The sequence below is a fragment of the Nanorana parkeri genome, unplaced genomic scaffold (genome assembly GCF_000935625.1).
Source record: "Nanorana parkeri isolate BGI_ZX_2015 unplaced genomic scaffold, ASM93562v1 scaffold43, whole genome shotgun sequence".
Taxonomy (NCBI): domain Eukaryota; kingdom Metazoa; phylum Chordata; class Amphibia; order Anura; family Dicroglossidae; genus Nanorana; species Nanorana parkeri.
In genome coordinates this window covers 1,121,001-1,141,111 of record NW_017306311.1, presented here as the reverse complement: position 1 = coordinate 1,141,111, position 20,111 = coordinate 1,121,001, and the positions used below count along the sequence as shown (strand labels likewise).

Here is a 20,111-nt window from a genome sequence, read left to right as displayed (position 1 = left end):
GAGGCTGAGCGAGCGGTGTGGGAGGAGACGCCGGTCGCTCACAGTGGTCTCCTCCTGCTGCACTCGGCCGACTATCACAGTTTCTCTCCTCCCCGCCCGGGGACAGAGCAGCGCCCAGCGGGGAGGAAAGAAATAATGGATGCGCCTCTGTATTGACAGGAAAATGCCACTTTTGGCATTATGCCAAAAGTGCCATTTTCGGTGCATCCCTAGAAAATACTAGTTGCCTAGCTGTCATGCTGATCCCATTGGCTTCAGTACTTTAATGACCCAGAACAATATGCAGATCAAGTGTTCTGACTTCATGATGCATATTCTTTATCAGCCAGTGACTTAGAAATGATTGAAAACACAGAGTGAGTATGACAGACGTACAGCCGCCATCACAACAAACCTGTGCTTTTTCCGTTCAGTTTTCCAGCGCTTCCATATGTAGAGGTGCATGTGACTGACTCCATGTGACAGCGCTGGGCTAATCTCCGTTTAAACTGGGCAATATAATAGTTCAGTAAGGACCAATTCACACCAGCTGCTGTGTAAAACACACAGCGCCTGGTGTGCGTTGCCTGACACAGTTCCGATGCGTTGATCCTAGCACATCGCACTGTGTACTTTTTTGGTACAACTTTATTGAAATTTCACAAGTGACATTTCATTCAGTTTTATGAGCACAGCGGGGTGTGAGGTGGTAGTTCTGCATTGCATCCCGCTTCGTTAAAAAAAAAGTACAGCATGCCATACTGTTTTCCAGCGCACACCACCGTGTTCCTATCGCAATGCAATGGTGAAAAACCTGCATTGGTTGTTTGTAACGTAAGTATTTTCTATAAATCATAAAATTTATATAAAACCACGTTAAAACGTATAACCTTAAAGGAGGAAAAAAAGAAAAAATGTTTTTCTTTTTAATGTCAAACATTATACAACAGCACCAATGACATGCACAGCAAAGGTACATAACAGACTCTGATAAATGATATGTAAATACTGTTTACTGGCAATACTCTGCTGCCACCTTGTGGTTATATTTGGGTATTACAGTCTCTAATTTTGTGTGAGATATAGATAGAGCTATAAATATATGTATGTATGCAGGGCTCAAAATTTCCACTCGCCCCCTCGCAATTTGCGAGTGAAAATTGCATGGGGGCGAGTGGAAATGAAGCCATTGAGTCAGGCACTCCTCGGGACGGCTTCTCTCCTCCTCACCGACATGATGACAGCGCTCCCTCGTCCATCCATCCGGGGTCGCAGGAGGGAGCTCTGCCTTCTGTCAGGATGGCGGAGCGGTGAGGGGGAGAGAAGCCGCGCTCGCAGCTGTCAGGATGGCCGAACGGCGAGGAGATCAGAGCCGCTGTCATCCTGTCAGTTTCAGGATGACAGCGGCTCTGTGCGTGGCAGAGAGGGGGATCGGTAAATATCATTGATATTTACCGATCCTCCGTGTGAGGACAAACACTGGAGTGATCGTCTGATCACTCCAGTGTTTGTAAATAACTGGGGACACATAGTACTATGTGTTTGCAGAATCGCAAAAAACGACTACACCCAAAATTGGCCATAGGCTTTAAACCCTTTTATTGCTCATCAGTTTAGTGTTATCAGTGATTAATGGCCCTAAAATTATTGTCCGCAGTGATATGTAACATGTTCGGCACAATAGGAGCAATCGTCGTTTTTGTACCTGACTCATGTTTGTATGTGGGGGGCGGGGGACTTAAGAAAAAAAAAAAAAGAAGGGTTTTTTAAAAAAAAAATGCTTTTAATTTTTGTATGACTTGTTTTGTTTACACAACTTTATTGCTATTACATGGGGGGCTAAGAAGCTCCCTATGTGATAGCCAATTTACATGACAGGTCCTCTTTATGGAGACATCGGGGGTCTCCAAGACCCCTAATGTCACCTAGGTCGCACCTGGCACCACGGATCTCGGGACTGGCCACGGTAGCTGCTGCTAAAACAAGACGGCCGATTGCTTGAATGTAAAGCTCCTGGCCGGCCGTTTAATTACAACGGCCGGCCGGGAAGCTATTCGTTGGACTCTGGTGTGTGCATGCATGCATACATACATACATACATACATACATACATACATACATACATACATACATACATACATACATACATACATACAATTAATTAGAGAGACACAAATTTGAAATACTTGCTGATTGTTCAGTTCATCCCCCCAAGTAGTTTTGGTGGATTAGTGAGGCTTCCATTTTGGATCTTGCAGCTATTCAACATTATATATTCATATATACATTTATGCATGTGATGATCATCAAGATTTGTCTTTCTCTTTCAGATATATGCGATATGCTTACGGACTGGGGGAGCATTATAACTCCATAGAACCACTAAGTGCTGCACCCACAGAATAGGTTTCTGTGCCAAATATTTGCTATGTGCTCCTTCACATAAGAGTGTTATTTTTATGAAGGCAGCCATTTTAAAAGCTGAAGATACTGGTGGCAAACCAGTCAATCAATTCACCAAGAACAACTGTCCATGAACATTGATGGTGAAGACTGTGATCAAGCTATTGAGTTGATGACCAGGAACAATGGTTGCCTTCACTCTTAGTGGGCACACATTGATTTTTTTTTTTTCTTTGGTTTGTATCAGGCAGCCATTTAGATATTGTCAATCATGGAGCAAAAAGGGGGGCAAGCTGGGACACCATTTGCCTATGAAGTGGTCATCTCATTTCTATTCGGGGATGAGTCCTCTTTAGGCTTTTCGCCCTTTTCATTGGCAATCTGGAGGCATGATCCCACAGGACAGTTGTACAGAACGGCTTCTATACTTTGCCTCTCCACTATAATGTATCTGCTGATGAAGGACTAGCATTGAAACGTTGAGCACGTAAAGGTGAACTCGAGACGTAACACAAAACTCGTTAGTGATTACTCCATACCTATAACTTCTCCTTTGAATATGCTGCTTAGTAGAAAAGCAAATGATCGACGTCAGAGTTCAGTCTATTATAAATCTATGACCTGCCTGTGAGCTGAACAAAATGTAGACCCATCCTCCCAGAGTCACTGTAACCGTCCTACACACCAGACGTGCTGGAGATGCATCAGCACAGTGGTTTCTGGAGCTTTATGTTTACAATAAGGAGATGCCAAGTGGACAAAACCTATTTGGTATATAACAGGGGCAGCTGAACTTCAGCCCTCCAGGTGTGATGAAACTACAAATCCCAGCATCTGACTCTGTAAGCCATGCCTGTGGCTTTGAGTTTCACAAAGCCTAATGGTCTTTGTAATTTCACCACTGCAGCAGGAGGACTGAGGTTTAGCTACCCCTGGTATATAGCTTTACTGATGCTGCTTGTCTTGACTAGAGTTCTCCTTTTTAAAAGTATCAGGTGATCCTGTATAAGTTGGTAATAAACATCCTTCCATCTGAAATCATGTGTACTTTGTGTTTTTTAAGATGTGGGGTGTTGTAGTCTTCACATAACAACCTTTTAGTTTACACTAAGTTTAGGTTATTTCAAAGTAGGGATGCGCCGATACCGATACTAGTATCGGTGCCGATACCGAGTATTTGGGTGAGTACTCGCCCAAATGCTCAGATACCTAGCACGAGTACTTCCTGTATTAGGAAGCCGGGCAGCGCATCATTACACGCTGCCCGGTTTCCTGATTGGCCAGGAAACGGCTCCATGCTCTCTCGTCACTTGTGATGAGAGAGCATGGAGCCGACTTCCCGGCCAATCAGGAAGTCGGGTAGCGTGAAATGACGCTATTCCCGATTGGTCAGGAAGCTAGCAAATCCGGAAGCCGGGGCGCCTGTAATGACGCAGCGCCCGGCATTCTGATTGGCCGGGAAGCTGGCGTCATGCTCCCTCGTCATGAATCATAATATTAAGAAAGTGACCTTTAAAGCATTAGTTTGTATTGCTTTAGAAGAAATGTGACCTGTCCCTTTAAGAAAAAGTATCGGTAATTGGTATCTGTGAGTACTTGATCAAAAGTATCGGTACTTGTACTCGGTCTTAAAAAAAAAGTGGTATCGGTGCATCCCTATTTCAAAGTATGAAATTGATGTGGTAAACTATGGCATCCAATCAGAAATCTGCTTGCAGTTGGTCACTTTTGTATGAATCTTGTGGTTGCAAGAGGTAGAATAGGGGCGGGCAACTCCGGCCCTCCAGCTGTGCTTTAACTACAGATCCCAACATGCTGCTGCCTCCTGGGGGTCATGTCTCAGTCTTGCAATGCCACATGAGACTTATAGTTCCACAACAGCTGGAGGGCCGCAGCTGCCCACCCCTGAGGTGAGAACAATATAATTTAGAGACCGTGAAATAATCCAATACACGCCTAAGGGCTGTTAAAATGGCTGCCTGGCATGCTTACTGGCCCCTGACATTGCCCCTATACTGATGCTACCAGGATGTATTAAAGATGATGTGCCTTCCATCCATATTGAATGCCATTTTCTTACAATGGCCGGGTCACAACATCACCAGAATTTCTGAGAGCTAAATCTGTACTCCAGCCAGTGACGGTGAATTCATGTAGACAGGAAGTGACTGGAAGAGGTCAGTAGCACAGAGAACCAAGAAAGGATGAAACCCCTATTGTATGAAAAAGAATGGCATGGCAATTGTTTGATACAGAATAAAATAAATGTCCATTAGGGTTTACAATTACTATAATGAGCTAGAGCCGCCTTTCTTAACCAGGGTGTCGTGGCCGTCTGCTGGGCCTCCTGGCCTCTTCACGGGTGCCTCTGAATTGTGTGGTAGTGGGACCGTGATGTGAAGAGAAGAATGAAGACTGAGGTGAGGGGGGCTTCTGATGTGGAAGGGGCTACTGATGCAAAGGGTGACTCTGATGTGAAAGGGGGAATCTTGATTTGAAGGGACCCAGTGTATCCCATCGCACTCCTGACTGGAAGAGCCCAAACGCAGGGTGGGTGAGGCAGTGACAGCAGATGCCTCCGCAGATCATATAAATATCAGTAGAAAGTCACTCGCACTCAAGCGATACCAAGTCCATCTCTTTATTGACTATGGTAGTGTAACATCTCAAAGCGACGTTTTGGAACCCTTCTTCAGGCAAACAGAAGAAGGGACCACTGGGTTCTGAAACGTCGCTTTGAGATGTTACACTACCATAGTCAATAAAGAGATGGACTTGGCATCGCTTTGGAGTTCGAGTGACTTTCTACTGATTTGAAGGGGGCACTTCACCCACTTTTTTTGTGTTCTTGCATGGGGTTCCCCTTAAAATCTATCTTATTGTAGACAGGGGTGCCTCGAGATTTGGCATACTTTTAAAGGGTGTCGTGACCGAAAGAAGGTTGAGAAACGCTGAGCTAGAGTGTTAGCATGCAAAGAGGTTGATTTATTAAAGGAAAATAGCCGTTCACTTTGCACGGGAACTTTCCCTTAGTTTAGTGAATGTGGTGAAGCTCGGCTGACTTCCATCATCCAATCATGTGTAAGTCAAATACTGTTTTGTTTTCCTTGGATGTGATTGGGTACTCATTGCAAAGTGAATTTTCACCACATTCGCTAAGCTAAGGAAAAATCCTACTGCAAAGTGAACAGCCTATTTGCCTTTAGTAAGTTAGCCCCAGACTTTTATATTGAAGCATAATTCAACTTTTAGTTAAAATGATGAAATCACTTACAATGGATGCTGCTTCTGGATGTTTAAAAGTTTGTTTCCTCAGAATCATCTGGTCTTCTGAGCACTGGCCCTGATATCCTGTATAAGGGTGGCTCCTTTCCCTTGCTGGGTCCAAAGAAGCCACCCTTGTGTGTGCCAGTGAGCTGTGTGTCTCTCCATATATACACAAAAGCAAAAAGTTTCCCAGCACACTCACCAGCCAGCATGGGAAAAAAACTTGTCTCACCGCTAAGGTTACAAACAGAGGTTTGGATACACGTCTTCTGCAGAATATGTGAAAGCCGCACCGCCACGTCAAGGCTCCTCTATGTAGTGCGGTCCTAACTCTAAACTATGAGAGTCTCCATCTTGGAGCACATGTAGCAAAAGATAAAATTGGGTGCAGGTCCGCCAGGAGGAAGCCCAACCCCCTTGAAGGCACAGGGACACACAAGGGACCCCACACACACCACAACGGTAGCTGAAACCCCCAGTGTGTCACTGCACCAAATCAGTCAAGCAAAACAAATGGCATAAACGCACTCAACTCATTACCAGCTTTAGAGCAAGGTGCACATGGAAGGGTTTTATACAGTACAACAGTAAAAAGTTTCCCAGCACACGCACCAGCCAACATGCAAAAAAATGTATAACCGCTAATGTTAAAAACAAAGGTCGTAGATATCTACACAGCACAGCAATACTATCCTCTTCTCTCTGATGCTCTGGGAGGCGGGTGCTCTCTTGGCGTCATCACATACTATGCAGGTCAATTCGTCCCACGTTATATGTGAGGAGGGAAGCGTGCAACTGCGGCTGGGAGTACTTAGAGGCCCAAACCAGCTGCTTATGAGCTATGTGCACTTCCACACATTAAATAAAACAAAATCCAAGTTCAAGCCATCACGGTCCTGATACATGTTCTCCCTTAGTAAGCCCTGTTGAAGGGGGTATTTGTATGAGCCCCCCGAAATGCGTTGCCTATTTTCATAGTGTCCCATCAACCCTGCATTCAATAAAGATGTATCTAGACTATTAAATAAAGTGTGGCTCTTCAATTCACCATTTTGCAAATTGATTGTACAAACCAAGGAGCCAGTGGAGATCCTCTGGGACAGGGGTGGGCAAACTTTGACCCTCCAACTGTGGTGACACTACAAATCCCATGATGCATCTGTCTCTGGGAGTCATGCCTGTGAGAATCTTGCAATGCCTCGTGGGATTTGTAGTTCTAAAATAGGTGGAGGGCTGGATTTGGCCACACCTGCACTGGGACTTCTTTCCAGTACACAAAAATTGGTGTGTTGCAAAATATTCAATATCCAATTAGTTGATATGTGCTGCAATGCATGTGTTAGTGCATTGGGGTGCTATTGACAATGAATTGCACCACAACATGTCAATGCATACATCATTGTTAACACGCATGTTCCAGCGACACATATGTATACAATGGACCTAATTTATTGATAACGCAAGGATCAGATCTTACAATATAATAGTGTTAGAACATTTAGTAAAACTATCAAATAAAGCACACATTTGAACATATTTTTTTATGGACACAGCAAACGAAATTCTTTTTATTTTACATCTAAACTTATATATTTTTATTGAAGTTTAAAACAAAAGGTTGTAACATGGAACTGAATTGAAAATAATAATAAAAAAAACACTCCAATACTATAAATAACCACACGAGTCTGGGAACTGTGTGAGAGTTTCAGATGGCTGAGACTGACATTTCACATGCGTTTTATTACTGCCCACACTAAAGATGGCAGTTCGGGTCTGATTGTACGTACGGCGTCGTTGATATGGAAACCAATCGGCGTCTCGCTCCTTCCCGGTAGGGTAAACATGCAGTGAGGGAGTACAGGCTTACCGATTTCCATGGCCGACGTTCTGGTGCTCAGAGCGATCCGGGGCAATGCCAGGACTCTGAACCTGAACAGCAAGAGACTGCAGCAAGCGCCCCGGGCCCTGGGCAGCCTCAGCCAGCTGACGAACCTGCAAATGAAGAACAACCTGCTGTGCCAGCTTCCGCCAGAGGTGGCAGCACTGAGCAATGTGAGTGTCAGGCATAACTTCCATGCAATCTTCATTCCCCATTCATAGGAATCGGCTTTATTTCTGGAATGTTTATCTTGCAGAATTGTTACCAACATTTAACAATCATTTCTAAACCCAAAAACAAAACCTGAATGTACTGAAGCTTAAAGTGGGCCCTCACACTTTCCACCCACTTTCCATAATAGGAATCCTTCCTCTTCCTTCCACGCAGTTGCCAAAAGCAAAAATGAAAAATCTGAAAAGAAAAAAGTTAGACTTTTTTTAATGAAGTAGTTTTCAGGGGCCATCTTGGATTCAGAGGGGGTAAATAGCACCATCTTCATCACAAACAGGCCCTTTGCTGCTGGGAATTGATTGGGCAGGGACAGATTAGGAACAGTTAAAGTGACATTAAACCCTCAGATTTTTTAACATAAAACAATACTGTAATGTGTGCCTTACTATAATCCATGGTAGTTTCCCTTCTCTTTGCTGCTCTTCCTTTTAAATCTGTATCTCTTCTCATGCTGGGCAGAACTTCTGTTTTGCAGCAGACTGCCTTGTCTCAGGAATAGATACACGGTGTCTGTGTATACATTTGTATAGGCTTGTAACCTGAGCCAGCACTACAGGAAGAGGCCCTGAGCTGAAAAGGGAAGTTCTGCCCAGCATGAGAAGACATGAGGATTTAAAAGGAAGAGCAGCAAAGAGAAGGGAAACTACCATGGATTACAGTAAGGCGCACATTACAGTATTGTTTTATGTTAAAAAATCTGAGGGTTTAATGTCACTTTAACTTATTGGAGGACCATGCTAACCGATGCGCACATGTGTTGCTGTCCTTCTGTTAGTGGGGGACCCGAAGTCAAGAGAGTCCGCCTGTTCAGAGGCTTTAGGAAACATGCTGTCTGTAAGCCTGAAGTCCTGTCCTGGATTCATGTTTGCTGTTAAAAGTGACTTGTTATTTGGAGGTGGATTTAAAGTAGAATTGAAGCCAAAAATAGATAGATAGATAAAGGAAGGGTAATAACTCCTGTCAGCTTTTTTTATGCCCTCTGTGTCTCATTGGGAAGATTTCCCTTTACTTCCTGGAAATCCCTCCAAAATGAGAGAAATCCCTGGTGGTCAGCAGGGTCACCAAAACCAGTGTCCCCACTGGAAGATTTCTCAGCTATTCCTGTTAAAGGAGAACTATGAGGCGGGTGCTTTTCACTCACCTCATAGTTCTAGCCGACCTGTGACAATGAGACTGTCACAGGTCGGCTCAGTAGATCGGGAGGTGAGCGAACACATACCGGCGTTCGCTCACCTCTCGATCCTGTCACGGCTCTCTGCCGTGACAGGGGAGGGGCTGGATTCCTCCCTCCGATCCGCCAGCGCTGACTGGCGGATCGGACGGGGGAGGGGGCGGGTACAGCTGGCTCTGCCTTTAGATAGGCAGAGCCATCTGTCAGTCACGCAGCTGGGCGGATCCTGGCACAATTGTCGGGATCCGCTTCAGCTGCGGCGTCTCAGTATACCGCAAGCTGCAGCTCCCTATATACTGAGCCTAGGGTGACGGGAGGACGCTAGTTTGTGTCCTCCCGTTACCCTAAGGAGAACTATGGGGAAAAGACTTAACCCCATAGTTCTCCTTTAAGGTGACAACCCGAACTTTGGGAGTTTTGTTCACTTTCAGTGATCACGGTCTCCCGGACAAATAGGGACGGGGAAGCTCCATAAACAGGACGCAGACACTACAACTCTCAAAGGATTTGGTTTGTTTTCAAAGGGTTCTGTTCACATCTGAGCATGCTGTCGCCGATAACCAAACACCTGTCTCTGGAAAAACAACATGAGCTACGTTTGGGCTGTGAATGGACTCTCACTTATGAATGTAAGTAGACCCTGAGAAGTTTGCCCTGAGGCCCCATTCACACCAGATCTGTTGTGTTTTTCAACAGATGCAAATGTCAGGGCACTGAAAAATGAATGGGTGTGAATGGGGCCAGTTCACACTGCTGCGATCTGCTCTGTTGCAGTGGGAAAAAAAGTAGAGCGTGGCTTTCAGAGCAACGTCATGTCATGTAATGGAACAACAACGGATGTAACGGCTTTGCAACTTTTGGTAATGGACTCGGATCTCACCTTTCTTCCCCACATCCAATCACTATCCAATTCCTGCCGCCTTCACCTTCGTAACATCTCCAAAATACGCCCCTTCCTCACCAATGAAACCGCAAAATGACTCAACTATCTCTCGTCTTGACTACTGCAACTCCCTCCTCATTGGCCGACCTCCACACAGGCTATCCCCCCTTCAGTCTATCATGAATTCTGCTGCTAGACTCATCCACCTAACCAGCCGCTCAGTGTCTGCAACCCCCCTCTGCCAATCCCTGCACTGGCTTCCATCCCCCGCCCCTCTCTGTCAATCACTCCACTTGCTTCCACTCACCCAAAGGATCAAATTCAAAATATTAACAACCACTTACAAAGCCATCCACAACTCTGGCCCCGGCTATATCTCCAACCTTGTCTCAAAGTATCACTCTAACCATCCCCTCCGCTCTTCCAAAGACCTTCTGCTTTCCAGCTCCCTCGTCAACTCCTCTCATGCTCGCCTCCAGGACTTCACTAGAGCCTCTCACATCCTCTGGAACTCTTTACCCCAAACTGTCCGACTATATCCCTCTCTGACTGCCTTTAGGCGATCTCTTAAGACTCATCTCTTCAGGGAAGCCTATCCCACCTCAACCTAACCACTGTACTGTCACTTTCTCAAACAATTCATCCCCACACAGCTCCCTCCTCATGTATGACTTCCCCCTCCCTTTTAGATTGTAAGCCCTCAGGGGCAGGGCCCTCCTTACCATCTTGTCTTGAATTGTATTGTGATTGTAATGTCTTCCCTGATATCCTGAATAATAATAATAATGGAATACATAGTCTAATACAGAGATGTTTGTCCACTCAGAACGTGTTAATTAAAATAAAAATGGGCAAAAAAGAGAGAAAAATGGAATGGGAGTCAATGGAGGTTGAAGCTGCAACTCAACGGATCCCCTGATTTTGGTCTAATGTGGTGGGGGTGGTATTTTCTAGGACCTTTTATCTATATATATTCCATAATGGTTTATGCTCATCCAATTATGTCATCTTTGATTTGTATGCAGTGATCTGTGTTGCTCATGGTAACAGAATCATTTCTTTCAGCTGACTGTGTTGAACTTGGGGAATAACATCTTTGAACAAGTGCCGCCAGAGCTGAAGTATCTTCATTCCTTACAGACTCTGCATCTGTTTAGAAATAAGATCACCGGAATACCCCCTGATGTGTTTGGTAAGCGCATAATGATCGCTCGCTGGTAGCGATGTTATATATAAAATGTAACTCAATTAAGAACTCTGGGATTTTGGAAAGTTAACCCTTGCAGTGGGGCTACCACTGCACTGCAAGGGTTAATATGTGAGGGTTGGTGAAAGGAGCCACAACAGCGAGTGACAGACACATACTGTTCAAAACACCCCTAAGGGTGTCACAGTTTTTTTTAAACCTTTAGTGGAAGGCAGTCCACCGCTAGAAATGCTGTGAAATACAATATAGTGCAGGAATAGGAGCAACATATTATTTCCCCAAACATCCAAACAGCAATGGGCTCATCCCTAATTTTACAACAGTGTGTGTAGACCTGCAGATCACTACTTTATATCATTGTGGTCTAATGTGGATTCAGAGCCATTGGTTAGAAGCACAAATACAGCCTACATAGTATACCATAAAGCAGTGGTTCTCAACCTGTGTAACCTCAGGACCCACATTTGTCCTCGGTCATTCAGTCGTGACCCAAGTTGCGACGTACAGCATTGCAGTACTGTGCGTTTCGGTGCGGAGATTGAACTGGGGGCGGTAGGTGCTTTTGGGGTGCCATTCAAATGAAGGGCAACGCAATACACCACCCGCACCAGAATGCGCGGTAGGTGCGTTTGTGTGGTAAAGTGTGTAAATTGCACGGACTGTGTGATTAACGCACTGTACTAGTGTGAGCGGGCCCTCAAAAAAACTGACAGACACACACAACCACATACACAACCTCACAGACATTCTCACACACACATACACAGTCCAGAAGAATATGTTTTTTCTTCTTTTTAAGATCCACCCAGTCTCCCTACCGTACTAGAACTGGAGTGGATGCTCAGCCTAGGATCCAGTGTGGCCTGCTGTGCTGTGATGGAGCTCTATTCATATGTACATTGCTGGTACAGCTCCTTTTCCGGTCCTTTAGAGCAGTGTTCCCCAACCCCCGGTCCGCGGACCGGTACCGGTCAAATGGTACTGGGCCGCACAGTCTAAGTGTGGTCCGGTCATGCAATATATGGCAGTGCACGGTCCCGGGGGCGGCGCCTGTGTCTCACCTCCCCTCCTGGCCGCGTCTATAGTAACAGGCGGCGGGAGGGGAGGTGAGTCACAGGAGACGTGTGTGTGTGTCACGCGCCCCGCCCCGCCCCCTGCAGTGAGTGCACACATCGACACATTCTCACATTGACTCACCCCGACTTCAGCATCCACCTCCTGGCACTCAACCCTACCACCGGCTTCCCCCCGGACACCCTCCACCTGCCAGCATTAGCTGCTCGTCAGCGGGGTCACAGGCCCCGCCCCTCCCACACGTATTGTTCAGGCACACATTCACTGTCCTCTCCCAGTGGCCTGCAGCTCCCAGATAAGCAGCCTTACATTAACAATGACCCGGTCCACACCTCTCACAGATCGCTAAAACATCCACCAACCAGGTCCCCACCGTGCCTGCCACTCTCTGCATCACGCCCCGCCCCCCCTCTCCGATCCCTGCCACACTCAACATCTGATCCAGGCTCTCCTATAGAACCCCTCTCATCCCCAACCCTTCCACACCCCCATCTGCCCACACACTACTTTAAGTGCTGATCACCCTGAGCAACCATCCACATTTCGCCGTTGATAACGTGCCAGTACCTACTCCCTGGTAAGTCTGATACCCTCATTTGATTCTGCCAAGTCACTTTCTGGTAGTGGCGCTTCTGTACCTTTTTGTTTTTGTTTTTTCTTATTTCACACATCGACACATGGCTGCTGCTCCTGGAAGGGTGAGTCTGAGCTGGGGAAGGGGGGGGGGGTAATAGGTGAAGAATTCCAACGCTTTCATTTTTTGGTGTAACTGTATTTTATTTTGAAGGCATTTTTAAATACAATTAAATTAAAATTATTAAATCAAAACAATCTAAAATATAAACAATCAACGTCCCCCCCTCAGCGGGCCACGGTAAAATTATCAAACGTTGACCGGTCCGCGGCGATAAAAAGGTTGGGGAGCACTGCTTTAGAGGTGCCGGGAGCCAGAATGTGACATAACTCCGGTCCAGGCACCTCTACAGGGCATGCAAGAGAGCTGTAAGCAATCCACATATGGATGGAGCTCCCTCGTGGCCATACCCCAGCCCACCCCACCTCATGCTGACACTCAGCACTGGACAGTATATTTTGAATGGAGGATGGTATGAGAACTGACAGTGCTGTGCTAAGGGGTGACTGAGGAGCTTCTCAACTAGTGAAGTGGAAGGCATACAGCAACCCACTGGACATGGGGTTGTGATCCACTTTTGGGTTGCGACCCACCAGTTGAGAACCATGGCCTTAAAATATATAAAGTATGGTGCTTTTCCTAATTTACACAAGTAGTTTAGCGTGTTGTTTCCTTTTAACAAAAGATGCGGACAACACAGCTTCATTAACCACTTGAAGACCTGGTGTTTACACCCCTTTCCTGGCCAGGCCATTTTTCAGTATTCATCGTTGCGGTACTTTGACATTTATTCCGTCATGATTCTACATTCTTATATAGTAATTCATACATACCCATATTTTTAAAGAAAACATAGAGAATAATAACTTTTTCATTGTTTTCTCATTTGTTTTCTCGGCTCTCTATTACTTAATAAAGCAGCACAGAGGGCTCTTGTCTAGAACAATAGAGTACAGCTCGCTAACGTCATACTCTCTACAGTTATAAACACGGTTCTTTGTGATTGGTGGTGCATAACAGCTCACTGATTGTAAGCAAATATTGGCCGGGAATTTGGCTGGCTCATTGACACTATTCTAACCACAGACTGTAAATGACATGACAAATGAAAGCAGATCTAACAGGTCAAATGATGGTTTCCATAGGCAGAACTTTCATGTTTCCTTTCTCTTAATTTGTATATACCAGCGCATTACTGTGCGTGCATTTAAAGTGACATTAAACCCTCAGATTTTTTAACATAAACCAATACTGTAATGTGTGCCTTACTGTAATCCATGGTAGTTTCCCTTCTCTTTGTTGCTCTTCCTTTTAAATCCTCATATCTTCTCATGCTTGGGGAGAACTTCCCTTTGCAGCTGAGTGCCTCTTCCTGTAGTGCTGGCTCAGGTTGTGAACCTTCACACAGACACTATGCATCCATTTCAGAGACAAGGCAGTCTGCTGCAAAACAGAAGTTCTGCCAGCATGAGAACAGATACAGATTTAAAAGGAAGAGCAGCAAAGAGAAGGGAAACAACCATGGATTACAGTAAGGCACACATTACAGTATTGGTTTATGTTAAAAAGAGGGTTTAATGTCACTTTAAGGCCAAAAGATAATAAAATGATGACATGCATATGACCAGCTTTGAAAAAGTATCAATATGATTATAATGAGTCTTTTTTCCCCCCCAAGATGGGTTAGAAAATCTTCTCTTTGTTAATCTGAACAACAACCAGCTGGAGCACCTCCCTCCGGAAATTCACAAGTAAGTCCACAAATGTTTGTGAGCTATATTAATCGGACTTGGTCAATGCTTAAAGCAGGCCGTCGCTATCCGTAGAGCTGATTTATGAAATCATATTCTGCTAAATCTCATTCTTTAAGGTTGCAGCGACTTGAAAAACTCAGTATTAACCATAACCTTCTAAAAGATATTCCTAAAGAGTTGTGTGTCCTGCAAAACCTACAAGAACTGCACTTAGGAAACAACCAACTGGAGACATTGCCGGAGCAAATAGGTTATTTAACCAATCTGAAGGAGCTGCATGTCTATCGCAACAATCTGATTGGCCTGCCTGAGGTGGGTAAAGCTAAGCTTATACACAAATATCAATGGTAGTTCTAACATGTGATGAGCCAGCAATCCTCCTCTCAGAAAGGAAAAGGTGGGATACTATATTATATGTTGGACTAACAACCTTTTTAATTACATTAGGACAAACTGCAGTGTGCAATTCCCTTGCCTTGCAGTGCTGACACTTAGGTTCAGGTTCAATCAGAGACATTATCTGCATGGAGTTTGTAAGTTCTCACTGTGCTAATTTTCTCTCATTTCTCCAGTTTGCACCCACAATTCAAAAGCACCGAAGGGTTTGCCCAGGACTTTTAAATCGATAATACTGTGGGTGCTGCAGGATGTAGCCACTAGGAGATACTTGTTTTTTATACACCCAGCATTCACACACCCAAAACTGAAATGGTACTATTTGGGTTGAGTTTACCTTTAATTGTATTGTCAAATAAAATTGTGTATTATTCTTTTATATATTGGTTACATATCTTTCTTATTTCTAATAGGGTATTTGTAGGCTGAGAAAGCTAAGGATCCTGGATGTTGCAGCAAACCAGATTCAGTCATTTCCATCCCGTGTAAGTAAACTATTGTGGTTCATGTAAAGCCTGCAGCGTACACAACGGAGGCTGCCATTATGGTTGGTTGGACCAGTGTTCACTATATCCATGGCACATAGTACATGAAGTCCTGAAATTAAAATGTGGCATTTAGCCCCCTCTCCCCCCATTATTTGTCTAAACCACACCAAAATCCGGCCTTATTAGTATAGTGGCTTAGTGGCCAACACTGCGATCTTGTGGTGGTGGGGTCCTTGGTTCAGCTACCACCAAGGATTCTGTCTACATTAAAGTGACACTAAAATCAGGAGTTAAAACTTAAAAATGCCTTCAAATACCTTAACTATTAACAAACATGTATCTTATTTGTGTAACACTCGGCTGTAGCTCCTCAAATCATCTCTGAATTGGTGCTGACACTGTCCTTCCTTCTGGAGGGTGTCTACTTTTGTTCCCCATGGTCCCTGTGTGTGTTGTAAAGTAGCCACTGCTCCAAGCTCACTCCTGTGATGGACTACAATCTCAATACAAATTAGTAAACTAAACATAAGATTGTAGTCCATCAGAGGAGCGAGCTTGGAGGGGTGGCTACTTTACAACACACACAGGGACCATGGGGAACAAAAGTAGCCACCCTCCAGAAGGAAGGACAGTGTCAGCACCAATTCAGAGATGATTTGAGGATCTACAGCCAAGTGATACACTAATAAGATACATTTTTGTTAATAGCTAAGGTACACAAATGCATTTTTAAGGTTTAATTCCTGAGAACTCCTGAGGCAGGGCTGACATCAATCGTTGACACTGTATGAATATATTAACTCACACTTGTCTCCTGATACAGAAATTTGTCTTTTCCCACCTATATAAGTATAGTAGACAGTAAGATGATCATGACCTGTGTTCTGCCATAGTTGACCATGTAGGCTGGGCATGTGAAAGTGCATGTGTTTTTTTGGACTATAAGCAGCCTCAGTGGTATACAAAATTTAAAATGAACAAGGTCCAAGTTGTTCTCCAGTTGATAAAAACTGCACGTTTTTCATGTCATTTTGCAGCTTAATACGTTAGGTCATTTTCTGTTCCTTTTTCTAGCATAAATCTTGCAAGTTGTAATTGCTACTACAATATTTAGTACCAAGTTCTATATACGTTTGTTCTTGATTTAAGCAGATATGGCCTTCAATAGACATAGATACCTTGTAGTTTAAAGACTAAGTCCACCTTTTGCCAAAATTAAAGAAATGCATATTTAATAATAGAGGTGCACCGAAATGGACATTTTAAAACCGAAACAAATCTGAAATTAAAAAAATTTCAAGGCGGCAGAGCGGTGTGGGAGGAGACGCCGGCCACTCACAGCGCTCTCCATCGCAGCGCTCCGCTGGCTGTCACTTTCTCTTCTCCCCGCTGGGACACAGAGCAGCGCCCAGCGGGGAGGAAATAAATCGGGGATGCGCCGATGTATCAGCAGGAAAATGGCACTTTCGGCATTATGCCAAAAGTGCCATTTTCGGCCAATATGTTTCGGCGGCCGATATATCGGTGCAGCCCTATTTAATAATATAAGAAATATATGCATTTTTTTTCATTTTTGCATTCAAGCCTGGAAAGCATTGCAACAGTGATAGCTCGATCAGGGCTGCAGAGCTCAGGCTTCAGCACATTCTCATACAGGCAGAGCTCCGTACTGAGGTACGGTGTTTCAGTTAGGAGAGATGGGGAAGGACAGCTGGACAGGAATAAGGACAGCTCTACTGTATCTAACCAGAGAGAGGACGGATGGACCCTGTTTGAGGTGATTTAATGTAGTTTGAAGTCCAGCTGTCCTTCCCCATCTCTCTTAACTGAAACTCCGTACCTCAGTATAGAGCTCTGCCTGGGAGAGAATGTGCAGAAGCCTGAGCTCTGCAGCCCTGATTGAGTGAACACAGTTGCAATGCTTTCCAGGCTTGAATGCAAAAATTAAAGAAAAGCATATTTTTGTAATATTATTAAATATGCATTTAATTTGTGCAAATAGTGAACTTAGCCTTTAATTCCTCTCAGTTTGACCCAGTGCTCCATTGAAGGTTTACGTTCCGGGTATTAACTACATCAGAATTCTGTTTTGAGAAGTAGGGTGGCAAGCAGGCTAACCTTTTTGGCAACCTTTACTCAAACTGATTAATAAATATCTGTACGGTTTACACAGATGAATGAGTTTCCACTGCAAGAACTGTACTGTGAGGAGAACCCTCTGCTAAAGAGAGAGCCGGTGACTGCCATTCAAGATGAAGAAATTCTGTCCCTGAAGGTGAATATGAAATAAACACTAAACGTACACTGAATATTGCTGCCAACGCCATGGATCTCGACCAGCAAATGTCTTCCCCTGTGTCACAGTTGTACAATGTGTCAAGATAAATGTACAGTATGTGTGTTTCTAGTATATGGATGTTTGTACTTAGACCTTTTTTCTAATAACTTATTTTAATAAAACAGTTCTTTGCAGCAACCAATCAGATTTTTGCTTTAAAAAGAACTCCAGGCAATCGAAAAATTAACTCTTGCTCATTTTGGTCAAGGAGCTAAAATAAAGAAGATATACTCACCTCATCGTAGGTCACTCCTGATGACTCCTGATGAGTGCTCAACTTTCTCCCCCTCCAGTGGAAATTCCCTCGGTGTTCTCATGTCTAATGCAGCTGCCTTACATGTGATGAAGTCACGGGTCCTTAGACCATCGGAGCCTGGGGGAGAAGAGGCTGCGGTGACTGGTCTAGCAGCTAAGAGGGACCGAGAGTAAGGTGAGAATATCTCCTTTAACCCCCAGACCCAAACAAGCACTTAACCACTGCAAGGGTTAATTTTTTTGATTGCTTAGAATCATTCTTTCAGTCCCCTTTTTTCAGTATAGGAGAACTAAAGGGAGAACCTGAATGGCACACATAATGTACCCAGATCCATACTTTTTCAAACAGAGTTGTGTAGACTTCTTTTGTCATGCAATGCTCATAAAGAAGCACAATAGTTATTTTATTGCAGTCTGATTCAGAGAGGAAAGTTGGATAGTATGTACAGATGTACAGCTTAGTCTGTTTGAACAGTGGGGCTGATTTGTCACCTATGACAAAGTATATTGTCTGTCCCACGTTAGATCTGTGCATGGTTCATACAAGACCAGTCGCAAAGAATGAGAGCAGCGGTGGCCAGTTTTTCTTACAGGAAAATCCTGCACAGAGACAACATGTTGTACTGGATAACTCTACAGATCTTGAAGAAATACACAAAATCTATCAAGATTCAAGTATGAACACACAGGCCTCTTTTATGGGAACAACTATTGCTTATCCTGAAGTTCAGCTTACTTTCAGGTTGTCTTTATATTTAAAGTGATGTTAAACCGTCAGGGTTTTAAAACATTTTTTTATAAATGGGAGGCCCTCACCTCCACAAATCCTCCATTCTTTTTGTTTAAAAATGTTCAATTCCTCATTCTCTAGTGGGTCCCCCCATCGCTCTCCCTCCCGTTCCCTGCACGGGTGCCTCCATCAGCTAGCAGGCTGCTATGGATGCACCCGTGCGTGCTCGTTCCCGGCTGTGCCCGCAAGTAACTGTGTGTGCGTCTATGGACACACACAGCTTGCGGCCAGCCACGCCCCCTGCTCCCACAGTCATACTTTGACTGATGGCAGAAGGAGCCTATGATTCCTTTGCACTATGGCTCCTCTGTACTCAGTATCCTCCCCCGCAACCAGGAAGTTCGGGGATCTGAAAACAGCTTTGGGGACCGGCGGCGGTGACAGGTGTTCACACTCGGCATTTCTTACCCTAATGCAGGGAATGCATTACGTTAATAAAACGCCTAGCCTTTAATACTTTTAACCTCCTGCCGTCCGTCTGTTAAGAAAAAACGGACGGACGGCAGACTCGCATCAGCGGGTTGCCGTCTCCAGACGGCATTTATTTCCTGCTTGCGCGCGCACAGGCAGGAAAGACCCGCTAATTTTTACAGCTGTTAACGGCTGTTTCACATACAACTGATCAGCGGCTCTATAGCCGCCGAACGGTTGTATGGCGCGATTTAGTCGAAAACGGAAATTGCGCTACACATGTTACATATCGCCGCGAACGTCGGAGTGAGAGCAATCATTTTAGGGCCATCAATCACTGATAACACTAAACTGATGAGCGGTAAAAGCTTTTAAAGCGTCGCCTATGGCCAATTTTAGGTAATGTAGTTTTTTGAGGTTTCGCTCGCGTGCGCAATTTTAAGGCTTGACGTGTTTGGTGTCTTTTTACACGACCTGACCCCATCTTTTATATTTTACCAAAAAATTGGGTAATAATAAATGTTTTAGAATTTAATATAAGGAAAAAAGTTTTTTTTTTTAAATGTCTGTAAATTTTCCTTAATATAGTAAAAAATAAAACCCCCAGTGGTGATTAAATACCACCAAAATAAAGCTCTATGTGTCCCCAAAAAAGGGTATAAAATTAATTTCAGTACAGCGTTGCATGACGGAATAAATGTCAGTGAAAGTACCGCAGCGCTGAATACTGAAAAATGGCCTGGATGGGAAGGGGGTTTAACACCTTAGTCTTCAAGTGGTTAAACATGCATTTTATCCAATGAAGTGAACCTGACAGTTAGCTATCTGATTAATTCCTGAAAATACTTCTTGCAGTTTAAATTGCGTTGAACTTGCTTCTACTGTCATTCGTTCTTTTTTTTTTTTTTTTTTTTTACGTTTGGAACTTTTTTGCTTTGTCTCTTTCTT

General features: G+C 44.3%; 2 protein-coding genes across 2 annotated transcripts in view; both read left to right on the top strand.

Annotated features, from left to right (window-relative positions):
- Positions 1-20,111, top strand: part of OTUD6B (OTU domain containing 6B) — a 40,279-nt gene that overhangs the window by 13,883 nt on the left and 6,285 nt on the right. Inside the window, exon 7 of the mRNA XM_018572017.1 lies at positions 2,310-2,427. Within this exon, the coding sequence (XP_018427519.1) occupies positions 2,310-2,385 (76 nt within the window). The 3' untranslated portion in view covers positions 2,386-2,427. The remainder of the gene's footprint in view (positions 1-2,309; positions 2,428-20,111) is intronic.
- The window catches only part of LRRC69 (leucine rich repeat containing 69), a 14,618-nt gene continuing 1,988 nt past the window's right edge, over positions 7,482-20,111 (top strand). Inside the window, exons 1-6 of the mRNA XM_018572007.1 lie at positions 7,482-7,704; positions 10,882-11,008; positions 14,410-14,482; positions 14,602-14,797; positions 15,295-15,366; positions 17,543-17,644. Coding sequence (XP_018427509.1) covers positions 7,528-7,704; positions 10,882-11,008; positions 14,410-14,482; positions 14,602-14,797; positions 15,295-15,366; positions 17,543-17,644 — 747 coding nt within the window. The 5' untranslated portion in view covers positions 7,482-7,527. The remainder of the gene's footprint in view (positions 7,705-10,881; positions 11,009-14,409; positions 14,483-14,601; positions 14,798-15,294; positions 15,367-17,542; positions 17,645-20,111) is intronic.